Here is a 16,700-nt window from a genome sequence, read left to right as displayed (position 1 = left end):
AATCTCTGATTGCCTTATAATTTACAAGACCCCTCTGCTTCCACCTCCTAACTGTAAATGTGCTTTTACTGTACCAAGAGTGCGTGATCTCATGTGTGCCCCAATAAAGCCCAACACATCTCCCCCTGAGGATGACTTTTGGTGGATTGGTGTTATGTCACAGGTCAGTGAAGGGGCTCCACAGGGGCCACTTTCCTAATCCTACTGTCTCCTCCATTCACTGGGAGCAGAGAGGGTATTTACAAAGGGGGCTGATCCCTGTCTCGACCCCCTGCGCCTCTGCTGAGCGATTGTTATGCGAAGTTTCCTATACCAACTCTTCAAAGTGGATATGAGATCAATTAAAACAAGCTTAACAGGGGATAGAGAAGAGATGTGCCAGTTAATGAGCCTGGGACTGGGGAGGGCTACATATGTAACACCTCCACAGCTATCTTTTTGAATTATCTCTCTGACAACCAGCCCCATAATGCAACACAGTCTGTTATATGTGTTTAAAATGGGGCTGTAGAAGCCAAAAAAAAAAAAAAAATGAATGGAAAACTCTCACAAACGCACGTGTTTAGCAATCCCACTATCCACAAATTTGCCACATTTTACGCACGGTCTACAGCATTAAAATATGCTACACACAAATTAGAAATCTCCAACTAGTTAATATTAACAACATCCAAAGATAAAATCGTGAGAATTTGCTGAGTTTTGTTTGTATTTCATGAGTTTATCAAGATGCTGCGTTTATGGAAAACCATGAAAGGGGAAAAACAAAAAAAACAAAAAGGTTGGAGTTGAAGTGATGCTCCCAAACGTGTTTTACCTCTTTTGCTTCTCCTCCAGCGGTGCGACGGCGCCTGACAGTTGCTGTACTCCATACAGTTCAATATGATCAGAGCAAAGGAGAAGAGTCGAAACTGCATCTGGACGGCGGGGCTGTTGTTCGGACTCCAGCTGAAAAAAGTCAGTGGCGGCTGGGCTCGTGGTGAACTCTCAGTCGTCGCTCCAGTTTCTTGAGTTTTGATCCACAAACGCGTCAAAACATCAGCCGAGACGCGAACACATCGGCATCACATCGCCTGTTGGACTCATTGCACGGGGCGCGCGCTGATCTGCTTCCAGTGTCCGCTGCGGATAGAAGAACCAGCACCAAATCAGATTACTGTGAGAAAAGTGCAACAAAACCGACACCTTCCGAGACAATGATGTAATGATGATGATGAGAATGAAACAGAAACAGCGTTGGAAACATTTTGGAAAATGAATTGCGTACAGCTCAAACGCGCCTCAGCCAAAATGCGCTCAAGCGCGCGTAAAATCACCAACAAACACTCATTAAGACATTGTGATGCTTGTATACCTTTTGCTATTTGGTTTAATTCCTCTCTGGTTCACTTTCAGGTTCCCTCAGAGTGCCTGCATGGCTCTGAAATATCCAGCATCCCTCTGTCTGTGTGAGAAACTTGTGTCTCCAGAAGAGAACAGATCCGAGGAGGAGGAAAAAGGTGGCAGCAGTGAAGGAGGGAGGAGGAAGGGGGTTCCTTTCCTTTCCTTTCCTTTCCTTCTCTCTGTTCCAAAAAAGCTGCTGAGATTCCGTTAACCTGCGCTTTCTTACGCACAAACTTGTCCTTTGAGCCAACACATGTGTTGCTCTGCAGAAGGAAGAAGAAGAAGAAGAAGGGGAAAAAAAGAGAAAGAGAGAGAGTCTGAGGGAGCGTGCGCGCTGCTGACTCCGGACTGGTCCTGATGCTTGCTGCCTCTTCGCTCATATACAGCCCTGCATGCTGCTGCTGTCACGTGTGGAGATCTCTTGATGTGCGTTTGTTCCTGTTGTTGAAGATGATGAAGGTGTGAGAGTTTAACAACACAAAGCGTTTCGCATTTGATCCAAAAAGCTGCCAAACTGATCAGCAAAGAGACGACATCAGACTATTACTTTAGAGCGTGAAAGACGTTTAAACGATGCAAACTGTGGATTTGACTTGATGCTCGTTCAGATCACGAGGTGTTATCCGCAATCGTTTCTCTATTGTCGCCATTACGCACGGTCCTTTATTCTTTACGCGCGAGTTTTAACCTGTTACACCTTTCAAATAAGAAACAGTGCGTCATCCGAGTAATAAATCCATTTTTTATTAACACATTCAGTGAATTGTATCACTACTACACAACTTTATTTGAAAAATAATCACAATAAACACTAACTGTAGTACATGAATATTTTCAGTAATTTGAAATTTGCCTCTCCCTTAGACTGGCGCTTTGTGCCCATGTGGGTTACCAATGAAATACAGATAAAAGTGTGTAGATTTAGTAGATAATCATTTGTAAAAAAAAAAAAAAAAAACAAAAAAAAAAAAACTCCTCTTTCTACTATCGACACACAATGACCTCTGTGACCTCAACATCCAGCCTCCATCCTACAGTCAGAACCTTCCTCCTTGTAGAAGTTGGTATGGTACATCACTCAGTGTCATTAGATTCAACTCTGTAAATCTGAAGTATAAAAACAAACGTGGGGGGGCACCCCACCCCACCCCAGAAAACACGGGGTGAGTTCAGCAACTGGATCTGCCACAAACCAACAGGTTTAACATCTGTGGGATTTTTTTTTTTCTTTCGTGGTCAGAATACTTTTTCATTCAGGGCTTGATCACCTTCTGCAGTCCCAATAAATTGTGAATGCTCTACCCCCTTCAGCCACTAGGTGTGGCACTTAATCTGTTATTTATTTCTGGAAATGATTTTTATCAAGCAGGCGACCAATGTGACACTTTACAGGAGTGAGGCAACAACGAAAGGAGATCATGTGTGTGGATATGATATTCTGTGTTTGGGAGCTTTTCCCATAAAATAATATTGTTTAAAAAAAAAAAAAAAAGGTCTTGGACTTTGTAAAAAACTGATTCCTATGGGATCAGTTTAACAGTACAGGAAGTTGTTGTCTTAACAGAAAAAGAAACACACAAAAAAAAAAAAGGGGGAGAAAAAAAAGGACATTTTCATGAGGGAATGCAGTGTGTGAAAGCCAATGCTGACCTCGGTCCTGACTTTGTTTGCTTATTTGTCCACAGTGCAGAGGCAGACATTGTGGTCAGCAGGGCTGTGAGCAGCTGGTTTGGATTCCTCACCAAAAACACAACGTGTATAAGCACAGTTCAAGGTGCATGTGAATATTTAGAGCCGTGACACTTCATTCCATGATGTGTCACAGTGAAAAGGTGTGGCTTGAGGAGTGGACAAACCAATCACTTTACTGTCTCCTCTCTCTCTGTTAATGCAGAGCACACAGGAGGAGGTGACGTCAGCATTCAGATGGTGTGGCCCTGAGGCCTCTGTGCCTTTGTGCAGTTGTTTCATCAATGATCCTCACCCGGAGTTGTGTCAGACATTTTTGGACAGAAAAAAAAACAACTTTAAAGCCACAGTCATGGAAGACTCAGACTCTCCAAAATGTCAAATACAGGATAAGAAAGTTCAGGATAATTTTAGCAATTCTTCATGTTTGTGGCTCCAAATGGGAAAAGAAGGAGCTCCAGCGTCCGAGAATAGCAGCGCGATTCCCCCTCATCATCGCTGAAAGTCCACTGTGTGGCGCACATGGAATTGAATTCAAACCACAAGATAGACCTGATGAGTATTTATATGTGGAGTTTGCATGTTCTCCATGTACATTTGAGTTTTACCCCTATATTGAACCATAGGTTGCAGGAGCTCTGGTCAACCCTAGAGTTCCATAGAAACAATAGCACCCAAAAACACACTTGACTCAAAGTCACTCCAAGTACCAAAACAGTCATACAGTAGAACAGGGGTCACCAACACGGTGCCCGTAGGCATCAGGTAGCCCCTCGTGGACCTTGTGAGGAGCTCTAGTCACCAATGAGCTCCATCTGATTTACTTTCCAGGATTCAAACTCACAAAGATAAATAGATGTGAGACGTAGTTAGTACTTAGTAAAGTTAAATATTGCTGACAAAGTTTTAGTGTTAAAGTAACCATCTTGAAATGAATATTTTCACTGAAACATTGTGAGAAATGTTTTTAATGTTGCAGGTCTGGTGTATGGTCAGTGGTAGGTTCCATATAATATGATACAGTATATATATAAGATATATGTTTAAAAACTCAAGGTGGATTTTCGATACAATTTAATGAAAATGAAACGTTTGCATGAATTCGGAGAAATAACTTTACCTTCATCTCTTGACTTGTTTCGACGGTCAACTGCCAGTCGTCTTCAGAGGTGTCTGCTGATTGCTTTGGTGTGAAAAACAGTAGTCTGAATAAATGAAACATTATTCAAAAATAAGACATAAAGAACTTGCTGGAATTATTACGCGGAAGTCAAGGAAACATCAAAGCGATCAGCGGACGCCTCTGAGGAAGACTGACAGTCAAAACATGTCAGGAGATCAAAGAAAATTTCCTGAAAAACAGTTATCTTAATAAATGAGACCTTAACATTATTAAAAAATAAAAATAGACAGAAATAATTTGCTGGAATGATTTCTATACAATTTAAAGTCACAGCTAAGCTTTCATATCTTATCCTCTAATCAAAGTCAAATTGTGAAAATGTAGTATTTAAGAAGTGCTTTTCTAACTGGTAGCCTTTCAGACTATACAGTACCTATAAAGTAGCTCACAGTTTGAGAAAGGTTGTTTCCTTTGAAAAAATCTATCCTTTCAAGCTAAATGGCATGAAGTGTATTTGTGTATCTATTTTTACTCCTAAATTGAAGCCATTCATTTCATACCTTATTAGTTTTTCAGTATCCAACTACTAAAGGTGGAACAATCGAGTAAGTATATATTGTAAGTAACAGAGTAAGTATGTCCAGAGTTTAAAATGCATTTTAAAAATCTTCATCCTTTCCAAAAAATCATACTGTTTTTGCAAGCCCATTAATGTCTATCGTATCGTGAGCTCAGTGTAGCGTCCCACCATTTCTAACTACTGATAAAAGAAACTTTTAAATTATGTTTTTAGTTTGTAGAATTTTTTTTTCTATTTTTAAGAATCCAGAACCAACCAATATGTCTCTACATGTGTGATGAACAGTGCTATTTTAATACATGGATTTCATCATGTTTTTATCAGTTTGTTGAAATTTGATTTTTTTCATGTTTTAGGCCACAGCTGGTTTTTGTTGCAACCACACCACTGTCGTGCAGGTCCCTAATTTATAGTTTTATATTATCTTTTTCATTTCCAAGCTCAAATTACAGACAGAAACCATTGTTTTTATTTCCCAAAACAGTCATACAAATAGTTGGTAAACTAGTAAACTGTTGGTAAACAGATGGTAGCCAGAGAGCATTTCTATCAAGCCAAATAAACAACCAAAATAAATGAATAAAAATACATTCTGTTCTTTAATGATACTAAATATACTCAAAGCAAAGAAGCACTCAGGTCTGTTTGGGTTCTATTTTTTTTTTTTTTTTTCTTTTTTAACAAGGCACAGCTTGATGTTACAATATTTTCCCACTTTATTGCAAAAACTCTCCAGATATGTCATTCTGGGAAGACTTTAAATCAGGTTAAGGGCTGGGTCATTACAAAATTCTATTTCTTCCGATGAAGCCATTGCTACCATGAAATGCACGCCATATGTGCGAGGCCTGTTGCCCAGGAATGGACGAAACACAAAGAACTTGGGAAAGATACATGTTGACTGTTTTAACAGTGGTTAGTTGAGAGAAAACAAGGATTCACGGTTTTACTCCAAAGTGTCCAACAGTTGTCACCACCTGATGAAGAGAGAAGATATCACAGAAAATGTCATTGAAGGCTATTCATGTTAAATGACACATACCAGCTTCATAGAATTATAGCTTGTTTGGTGAGCTAGCTTAGCCTAGCGTTTTGGGTCGTCATATTGACACGTAACATTTTCCTTTCGCATGCTACATCTATAACGCTTTCCTATGGGACCAGTGCTGGTTTGGTGTTGCGTTCCACACTGGTTTATTCAGCCGACTTCATGCATGCTTTCGCATACTTCAACCAGCCTTTCGTTGAACAATAAGAGATACTGATGCTACATGTAGCATTCAGTTCATACCAGAGAAATCCTGAAGTCTTAGCTATGCTGACCATTTTCCTTCATTTTTGAACACAGAAGTCCAGCTCTTTAGTCCACTGGTTAATTTCAGTTTTCACCTTCCGCCAAGGAGGTAATAATTTTTTTATTACATATTTTGATTTTTTAAAAAATGTAAGCAAAGACACCTTAAGGCATGATTGATTTCATTAAATGTAAAGGATTGGGGTCAATATACTGATTCTGTATCAGTTTCAAAAATCTAAAAAACATTTGTCATCACTGAAAATTACAAAAATTCATACCTTTGTTCGTAATTGAGTTGGTTCCTTAATTACCCCAACGAGTTTCATCTGAATCGGATCCGCATTTTATTGCTAGTTTAAAAAACAAAACAAAACGGGGGTGCCCATTCATCAAGATCACTGATTCAGATATCTGCCAAATCTGGTAGAGGACATTTGGCACTTGGCGGAGATTTGCGCTCTCAGGGGTGAATTCACTAAGGTTTAGGGGTATCAAAACGTGCGCAAACGTCACTCCACGTGCTAATAAGGCGTAGAAATCCTAGAGAATCAGGAATGCAACTCTTCTGCGTGTCAGAATAGGCAATCAATCCATTTATCACTTTTCCCTCTGATGGATACAGGTATGTAAAGTAGGCGGACCTTTTAAGGGGCGTAAAAAATGGGAAAAGGACATGCTAATAAATTAATGCAGTGGACGCAATGCAATTCATCAAATCTGGAACTGTTTGCAGTGATTGTTATAGCATGACTGACAAGCAGGTGCAAACACACACACAGAGATCAGCTGCAGTAAATGTTGACACAAAACATGCAGCTGAGAGGGAAAGGCTCCAGTTAACCATTCTAGTATAATAAATAATTTAGGTAAAAAAGTCAATATGAACATCCACTGAATGAGAAAATAAAGCGTGAGTAAAGTGTGTGTGAGGGAGAGAACAGCTGGATGCCTGAAGCCCATGTGGAGTCCGATACGCGTGTGTCCACTGCGGTGCAGAGCCAGAGGGTCGCTGTGTGCGGACCTCCATGGATGTCGCTTCGGACGCACAGCTCCAGTGAGCTTCTGTGTCTTTCTCTCCATGTTTTGGCCATCAAACTCTCATGTCGCTTGATGTCAGGCCAGAATCAGCTGATCATATGCACCATTTACGCAGTGATGACGCAATGTTCACATGAGAGTGTGCGTGACACAGCGCTGCTCAGACCTGCTGGATGATGCTCAGTAGATCATCTTCAAATGGTGCAGACTGATTGACATATTGTGTTGCTGCATTAACTTGGATCAATGGCAGATCAATAGGACGGTTTCTGTCCAGATCTGCCCGTTTTTCATTGACTAATCAGAGCAAAGTTACAGGACCTAACGGAGCAGCCACATTAAATTAAAAACATTTATTTAGTTTTATACATTATTAAATGTTAGTGCACCAGAAAAGTCCATCTACCTCCAATTTAACTTCTTTAAATGTCATTGTGTGCTTCTCCACATTGAACGAGCAAAATGCCCGTTCAAACGATGCAGTCTTCACCACTTCTGCAGGCGCGCTAATCATTGCTGCAATCTTAGTGAATTCCTCGCAGCAGGTGATGAAACTGCCTCACCAAAAGATTTAAGGAGGCAACTGGTTTACCGCCCTTTATTTTAGATCTTAGTGAATCCGCCCCTCAGAGTGCACGTTTGTTTTTTTGTTTGTGAGCACTTTAACTAAAACAAAAATAGAGGGATTTTGATAACATTTTCAGAAAAAATCTGAAATGGGATAAGGAACATTAGATTTTGGGAAAAATCCCAATGTTTACTTTCTAGTTTCATAGTACAGTATATTAAGACCTTGGAAATGATTTTATTACTGATGCAAATGAAATCCATTTGATGCTATGGGAACCATGAAATTTGCTCATAACAAAAACATAAAATTGTCCTGTTCTCTTTTTTTCTATTACACCATCAATAACCAGTTGACTAGGGGTGTGTAGAAATTTAATATCGTCTTAAAATAAACTAAGACCTTACTATAAATTTTCTAAAAAAAAAAACAGGATTTTACACCTCACACTTCTCAAAATGGAACAAGCTGCTGCTGTTGTGACGCACTACGGAAAAAGGAAAGACTTCATTCATTATTGGTCTGTCCTTCTCTGGAAGGAACAATGTCATTCTCCTGTTGTGGAGTACGTTTGTGGGTGAAGCACACGCACAAATAAGGAAATACCCTATGCATTGTAAACCATTGAATTTGTTGCAATCCAGCAGGTGTATTTAAAATAAAACCCTTGTTTGGTAGTTAAATTGCATGTAGGAAGCAAATTAAAGGCACATGAAGCAATGAAAGCCTTTTTTTGAGCAACTGCAATAAAGAGAGGAGGGTGGGTGGGGATGGGGGGGTGAATCAAAGGACTGAGTTATGAGATGGTTGAAAGCAGAAAAATGTGGGGGTGGAGCGGGACATTAAAAAGATTGTGTCCGTCTGGCTAATGGTTCTTTATGGCTCCCTCATGTCCTCAGACAGGCAGGATGACTGGCAGAGAGTGACCACTGGTAACTGTACATCACCTCTATTTGCCCTCTTCTGCTCACATCCCACACAGCACTACCACAGAGAAGAGAACCACTGTAACACTGTAAAACCAACAGACTAAACAGCCATTCATCATTACAGGGCACACACGCGCCGCATCACACGCAGCAGACCTCACTGTCCCACATGCTGAGTCAATGTGCCCATTAAAATTTCATCGGGAATTACTGATACAAAACGTCTGACCACTCAGACCTCAACTGCTGATGGCAATGTCCAGAAATAAGGCAGGCATGGGTGAAAATGGTTTTGTTGGTCACTTTATTGAATCCAGAATGACTTGAACCAAGTGCAACGCAGACAGCTGCTAACAAGGTGGAGAACATTATGAATGCAATGAAAGGAAGATCCGTTGTGCTGGTGTGACTAAAACCCAGAATCCTGACCGGCCCAGTTTGGTGTCTGCAGAAAAAGTGAGAAGAAAAAAAAAACATCCCATTAGAGCATTTGTGGATCACTGGGAGCCATCAAAACGACATTTTTTTGTTGTTGATTGTGGGAAATGAGAAAAAGCTAACATCCATGTGGAAGCAGTTAAATGCTGACGTTCTTGTCAGGAGTGTATAATGTGTGTGTTCTGTTGGTGAGCGCTGGGTGGTTTGTGAGAGCTGACAAGGACCCTAAGCAGCCGGCCCAGATGGCAGGCAGTAAATGTTCTCTATATGCAAGTGATTTGTAGCCTTAAGGACAGCAGGATGTAATGACGCTCTGCCAGTTGTTTGCAGCCTTTTTTTTCTTTCAGTTACAAAAACTCCTTAATGAGGACAAGCTAATGGCAGAACTCTGTCTAGAGATAGTCAAAATATATCTATGGGTCAAGAAGAAAATGCTACACATCAAAAGACAACTGAGAGGGTTCAAAAGAGAGATATGGGCCGTTACTCTTTAGCCTTAGAGCTCTCAGGTGTGGTGTGAAACATACAGACCATCATTTTGCTTTGACAAATACAACTTTTAAGGACAAAGGGCCTGTGGTGAGTGTGCCGTATTGTGACATTTTGTTTGAACACTCCACATACCATAACGCACAGGGTTAACATCAAAAACAGCCTGAAATGGTCTGAGTGGACCGTGAGGCAGACATCTGCAGCAGGTCTTAAGTGCAGGGAAGTCCAAACTTTGAGTAATGTTCACCACAGGCCCGTGTGAGGGTGCACCTTATTTACACTCCTGAGCTGAGTCACCCAGCCCAGCACTGGTTTTATGGTTGTTTGGAATCTACCTTGTCATTAGGCCTTTGAAGAGCAATGGGGAGATGAAAGCATCAGCTCTGTTAAACTGGCTCTTACTGGCTTATTTTCGTGTAAGGAGAGCTTTTGTTGATGGTTGTTCATCAACATTCTTCAGCCTTGTTCTTCTGAGCTGATAGTTTGAGGTGCTTTGAACTGCCTCAGGCTCTTGTTGACCTTCATTGTGATCACTTGACAGACTTACGATAGCCCTACAGCAGTGAAGTGGAGGCTTGTGTGCGTTTTGGAGTGTACAGTGTGCAAATTACTTGCCTCGTTTCGGTTGTTGTAAGCCTGTTTTTTCTCAATGTTCATGGCCAACATTTGGCTGCGGAACGAGAGGCTCTTGGTCTTCTCAATCACCTGCTGGTAAGGCGAGACGGCGTTGTTTCCCATGACCACATGACCCTAAAATAAAACAAGAGACTTACTGTCATTCCCTGAAGCCAAACACATTTACCTTTACAGAGCCACTGTTCTGCAAACACCAATCAGATGTAGTTTAGGTCCCATTCAGGTCTACTGTAAGGCCCACAGAGATAATTCTATGTCATTCTTGAGAAGTGTGCTATGAATATAGAGCTGATGGGACGTGACAGACAAAACATGCATGTTTAAGAGAAGATTTCACAAAACCTTTTTTCTTTTCTAAAAAGCTCAAATATTGTAAATCTAATTGATATATACCACTGCAACCATTGATTTAAGTGACAGCTGAGTCCATAAAATCATAGATTTTATCAGGATACAATGTTTTACCGAGTGTTCCCTGAATCCTGCTGCACGCTAAGCTATTAATGCATTGTACCATCATTACACAGTGTGTATTGATCACGCCTCCTTTACCCTCTTTGCTGAAACAGGATACTCAGGCACGTCGACATCAGTCAAACATATGCACAGAGCCTCTGAGATACACTAATCTGCTTAAGTATACTTACATACACACAAGCAAACATCATGTGAGCAGTTCAAAGAGGATCAGCACCTCCAAAGGGGGCGGGGCTAACGGTGCTTGTGACGCAAGATGGTCCCAAAACGTCACATGATCTTGTTCTCAGCCAATAGTAAAAATCTATTTTAATAGCCTGGTTTCAACCCATAGAGGCCAGTCCCTGACATTTTACAACAAAATAAGCCAAATTGAAATACTTAAACTAACATGTTGAGAGTTTGACCAGGATCAATCAACAACACTACTTAATATCAAATACATTTATATTAAGCAGAAAAAGCAGTTTTGGGGTTTAGTTACTCTTTAAATATTTTTAACTCAAAGTCTTACCAGAAAGATAATTCTAGGGAAAATTGTGCTGGTGCCAAATGTCACACAGGCAGACGTATTAAGAAACAGCTGCAAAATATGCATCAATTTAGGCTTTTTCTCCTCTAAGGGACAGCACGTGCGAGTGAGTTCTGTAGTGTGGCTTGATCTGGGGAACGTCTGGGTTAGGACACACTCAGCAATCCATCTAACTTTTTCATGTTCTGAGAAGTAGAAAAGGCAGTGACTCCTAAAATGAGTATTTCTAATACAAAATAAAAAATGAAATTAAAATATATCATTATAGGTAATATTGTAATTTTCACCAAAATAGAAATTGCCATATATCTTGTCTCGATATATTGCCCAAGCCTACTGAGTAGTTATCAAAAGAGTCAGAATGAGTTTCATCTGGTCAGTAGCCTAGGTATGGCCTTAGAAGTAGTGTGAGGAGCTCGGACATCCGTGAGAGAGTTAGAGTAGAGTTACTGCACCGCCACATCTAAAGGAACCAGTTGATGTGGTTCAGGCATTTGGTGAGGACGCCTCCTTTATGTGTCCCTCACCAGACCTCACTGGCGTATAGAAACATCCACCCAACGCACCAGATCATAGAATTCTCATTTCAATTGGGAAACCAGTTCAGTGCCTCACTATAGGCTTAGATAATTCTCCTCTGAAGAAGCTCTAATGCAAGAGTTGACCATTGGGACCCACCAGCTTGGAGTCGATCTTGGCGTCCAGTCGAGCGTTACGGATGAGGTTTACGATCCATCGCTCAGCTTCCTCCGGAGTCATGTTTAGCTTGTCCGCCAGCATGCTGGTAAAGAAGAGACAAGTATTTTAGATCATGTAATCATCTGCGAGACATCAGGGTCAGTTAAACTCACCAGTGGGTGAAACCATGCAATCTGGCGCCTTCAATTTATATCAATGACTTGAGTTAAGTTAGGAGTCAATGGCAGAAATCACGCTGGCTAATAATGATGTGCTGTACAGACTGTTCAGTGGTTCTAAATATCATATTATTTATTCAAGAAAGTGTCTATTCGTACGGTTGCCGTACGGACAAACCCCAATGCCATTGGTACGTACACGTACGTATACTTAGGGTTAGGTTATAACCCAATATCGCAACAATTGTTAGGGTTAAAGTTACATTTACGGTTAGGTTTCGTCTTAGTCACGTGACCTAAACTGGCCAATGACTGACCTATCACTTGCCAAATAGGGGCACTGCGTACAGATAGAATGTCAGTATATTAATACGGCAACCGTACAGATAACCACTGCATTTATTCAATCTAAGAGACCAAAGTGTAGGAAAAAAAATCTATATTAAATGCTAGAATTCACTGAACCAATCATCCATCACTTTAACCAAATGTGTTTTCTGCTCTGGACAGGACAGCAAACAATTGCTTGAAACAATGCTTTGTTTGTTTAATCCTGATCCAAGTAAGATCTCACAGTAAATGTATCTTTTTTATGTATGAACCATACATAAATCTCTGACCAATTACTGCTCTAATATGATGAATGATTCTCATTAGTTGCCAAATGACTGGTTAGCATATTGGCAGTGTAAATTAATGGCCAGCATATTGTGCCTCGGGGGGGGGGGGGGGGGGAAGACAAACAAACAAAATGAAGTTGATTTACAAACCTATTTTACTCAGATGCGTAAAGAATACCTCATGCTGTTGACTTTTGCAGTTACTAAACTTTATTTGTTGTCCTTGGCTGCAGATTACACTGAGTAAACACGTGGAAGCAAACTGCTCCAAAAAATGACCATCTTCCCTAAACAAGCCCTGGTTGGAGATCTGGGGGTTCTTAGGAACAACTAGATGACAATGCGTCACAGTAAGTGAAAGAAAGGTACTAGACTAGCTAGCTCTTTGATCAAAAGCTTGCCCCGCTGCAGCTGGCTTTCCTTGTGGCTTTCAAAATAACAAGGACCCCTTCGACATCCCCAACTGGACCCCCCTTACCCCAACGTTTCCTGTCTCTTTACACTCATCTGACCCCAGCCTCTCTCCAAATCCAACCACATTTCATATCAGAGAGCCAATAAATATCATTACCCACTGAGCTCTGCTCAGATTTACAACAGCAAACCTTTTAATCTTTAAAAAAAAATGAAAAACTCTGTCTTGACGTTGTACTGTCAAGCTGCTGCGAACCCTGACCCAAACTGTTATTGTTGATATAACTCATTGAGTAAAGTTTGTGTTTGCACTAAATAAAATCATTATGAAGGCTGTATAAAAACAATTTACTCCACTAATTTTGACTTCCCGAACCATTAATCACCTAGTAACTCTTCTCTGATGAATAAGCCAGCATTTGCCCAAACCACACCACTTCTCATGCCATGGATCTACAAACAGAGCCCTCCAATATAACTGCTTCTGTCTGTTGCTCCTTAAGACTTACTGAAGACATTCTTTCAGTAAGAAGTAACCTTTGTTTGGATTTGCGATAGCTTGCCTTTAGCTCAAGGCTCAATATTCATATTTCAAACAGGAGAAGCACTTTTTAATCTGCTGACTGTTGGTCAATGGTGTCAAAAACTGGACAGAAAAGATTTAATAATGTAAGCATCTGGATTAGGAATTTAAGTGTGAACAGCAAATAAGCATTACTTAAAAATAATCTTTGGTCCCCCATCCACACTTGTGCTTGAATCCATTACGAGACAGAAGACTTATGTGTCCCTGCAGTCCATGGGGAGGAAAGGGGACAGGATTGACACGCTGTCCACAGCAGCACAAAGCTCTGCTGGACAGCTGATTACACGTCAGCTCATCAAACCATTGGAGAATAATGCATGACAACTAAATTGCTCCTATGTATCATTATTTGGAGCTTAACAGGTTTGGGAAAGTGTTGGCTGTCTAATGATGCGAGTTTAGCTCGTGATGGATAACACATGTCAGCAATTTTAGGGTCACATGTATCTCCATGGATATTTTCTGGAGCGCCTGCTCATGTAAAGCCAGAGATGCAGAGGCAAGTACACATAATTTAGAAAAATCAGCTCTCTGCCAACTGCAGAGGGCTCATATCCTACCAAGTTTTTAGGGTTAGAGAAATATGTTTAGATTAGTGTAGAAGGGATTTCTTTCAATAGTGCAAGAAATGAGAGGAAGTAATATAAAGTTAACAAGTGTTTACAGTAAACTAAGTAGAGCAGAACTTGCCAATGCATCACAACACCCTCTTTAATGTAAAAAGTACAACAATTATCATTTAAAATGTCTTTTCATTTTCTTTTCTGACACTCTCTTGTTTATACAACACTCACATAATATGAGGCAAATTCAAAATAAATGTGTTATTGTTTTTAGTTTTAAAGGAGCGATTATGTGATTGCTTCATAGTGGTGCTGTGGGTGTTTTGTTTGACAATCAGTTAAGTGGGGGCACATGTCAGTCAAGTCCAGGTCAGAGATGGTGATCAAAACAAACACGATTTGGTTTCCTCGCCAGGGACTTGAACTAACCCCTAACCCCTCACAATGTGCTCTGTGCGGCATAACACAGGAACATGGAGCGCCTCAAAAGGCCCAGGGCCTTGTTCTGTACCAGCCAAAGCCCTCTAATCCAATTTATAAAATCAAGTCTGGCAATGTTTTCCTCCCAGGAAGCACATTTGTATATCAGAGAAATTCTGCTTCATCCTTTTGGTTCAGCAGTTAGACTTACTCACAAACCATAGAAAGAAGTCTAAGGAGAGAGGAAGGCAGAGGAGGAGGAGGGAGACGTGAGAAGGAGCAGGAAAGAAGTCTGACTCAAACAACCTCCACTATTGACATCCTTTGGCCCTAAAGCCAAGCAGACAGCCTCCATGACTGGTTTTACTTTACACAACCATGATCCTGTTCCTTGGGGGAGAAGGATCATTTTCATTTTGACCCCTAACTCACTCTGGCTCCTAAGCTTTCGACTTCAGGCAAAGGGACTCCTGTGGGTCTCAATACCAACCTCACACTTAGAAAGCGGGGTCAGGCATCGAGGTCTGACTCAGTTAGAGGAGGATGGGGGGGATATTTCTCCACAGCAGTCCCCTGCCTAACATGGCTGGCCTAAAATGAATGCTTTTGTTAAACACTAACATATGATAGTGTTTGGGAGACTCCAAGCCGTTTGGAGCGGACTTGCCTTCGGCTTGGGTTAAAATTGATTTTTCGGAAAAACCGAAATGATTGTGTGGTCTTTTTAATGACTCAATTGTGAGGTGGAAAGATCTTCAGTGTTGCATCCAAATACTCGAGACGCTCCCTCCAACTGCCAGGGAGCTGTTGTGTACAAATACTATCTGGTGATGGTGGAGAAAAAAATGACTGGCCAAATGATCACGTCTCAAGGATTTACTCAAAATGTCAAAGGACAAGTGTGAATCTTGGGTCAAAAGAGGGTCTTTATACTGAAACTTCAGAAAACGAAGCCTGTAATTTAAACGAAATAAAGAAAAAAGCAGCTAAATCAAAAACATACTTTCAGACACAGACTGGACATAGAAATGTCCAGACAAAGGGATCAATGTGCAGGCAGTTATATGTGCAGCATGAATCCCAGTCATCCTTAAGCAGGTTTTCACAAAAGAAATGTTTATTAAACCGTCAGACAAAAGCTATATGTAAATGTCAATATGTCAATGTTGACGATAACCAAAGTTGTTCAAACTATTGACCAACAACGACTTTTGTCAGAAAACTCCACAAATAAGATGAATGAGGACACATCAAGAAAGCAAAAAATATCTACATTTTTTAGGTCATTCTTGCCACTAACCTTTGTGAACTGATCGTAGATTATCTACCAAAAAAAATAAAATAAACTCAGGACTTCTAATCAATTCCAGACAATCTGAAATTGGAGATCTTTGACATGGTTTGATTATGTTCCACAGTTGTACATTGACTATAGACCTTGATCCATGCAACAGCCAATACAATAATTTTCAGGTCAATAGTCCTGCTACAGAAATCTGACGTGTTCCTACTTTAAAAATACAGCATTCACAAGACTCCTGATGAGGGTGCTGCTTTAAAAAGCCAGTAAAAGTTTGTGCAGATTATTTATATTAAAATTAACTCTAAATAGATCGATATATACAAAGACTAAATTCAATTTTAACTCACTTTCTGAAAAATATGCAGAGAGATTGCCAAATACTTTATCCAATAACTGCATACATATGCTTTATCCCATCACTCCCAATGCTCAGGGTTATTAGTCTGCTAATTGTTTAGACTGAAAGGATGCATGTAGTTTTATTCTAACAGAAAGAGAGCTTGCTACCCTTCGTTTACCCTTTAAAAGGTGAGCTGAATGTTTCTATGCACTGGAGCAGCTGGGAACATCTACAGCCATCTAAACCCTGACCTTTTCCTGGAGGAAAAATGTCTGGGAATTGGCCTTGGACAGGTGGTCTTCAAGTTAAAGTTAAAGACACCTGTGAAGACCTGGAAGCAGTTAAACCTCATAATACCTAATCCCAGAGATATTTGGGGTCAGCGTGGCTGTGTAGAGTCGGACCAATAAACACT

At 40.5% G+C, this 16,700-nt stretch overlaps 2 protein-coding genes across 2 annotated transcripts in view; both read right to left on the bottom strand.

Moving 5' to 3' along the window:
* The window catches only part of rspo2 (R-spondin 2), an 85,263-nt gene extending 83,314 nt beyond the window's left edge, over positions 1-1,949 (bottom strand). Inside the window, exons 1-2 of the mRNA XM_028471042.1 lie at positions 1,355-1,949; positions 818-1,122 (exon numbers count right to left, since the gene is read on the bottom strand). Coding sequence (XP_028326843.1) covers positions 818-917 — 100 coding nt within the window. The 5' untranslated portion in view covers positions 918-1,122; positions 1,355-1,949. The remainder of the gene's footprint in view (positions 1-817; positions 1,123-1,354) is intronic.
* Positions 1,950-8,888: 6,939 nt separating this feature from the next.
* Positions 8,889-16,700, bottom strand: part of eif3ea (eukaryotic translation initiation factor 3, subunit E, a) — a 39,679-nt gene continuing 31,867 nt past the window's right edge. Inside the window, exons 11-13 of the mRNA XM_028471368.1 lie at positions 11,861-11,963; positions 10,153-10,287; positions 8,889-9,052 (exon numbers count right to left, since the gene is read on the bottom strand). Coding sequence (XP_028327169.1) covers positions 9,017-9,052; positions 10,153-10,287; positions 11,861-11,963 — 274 coding nt within the window. The 3' untranslated portion in view covers positions 8,889-9,016. The remainder of the gene's footprint in view (positions 9,053-10,152; positions 10,288-11,860; positions 11,964-16,700) is intronic.

This window comes from Gouania willdenowi, chromosome 16 (genome assembly GCF_900634775.1).
Source record: "Gouania willdenowi chromosome 16, fGouWil2.1, whole genome shotgun sequence".
Lineage (NCBI taxonomy): Eukaryota > Metazoa > Chordata > Actinopteri > Blenniiformes > Gobiesocidae > Gouania > Gouania willdenowi.
This window is presented reverse-complemented; position numbering and strand designations above follow the sequence as displayed.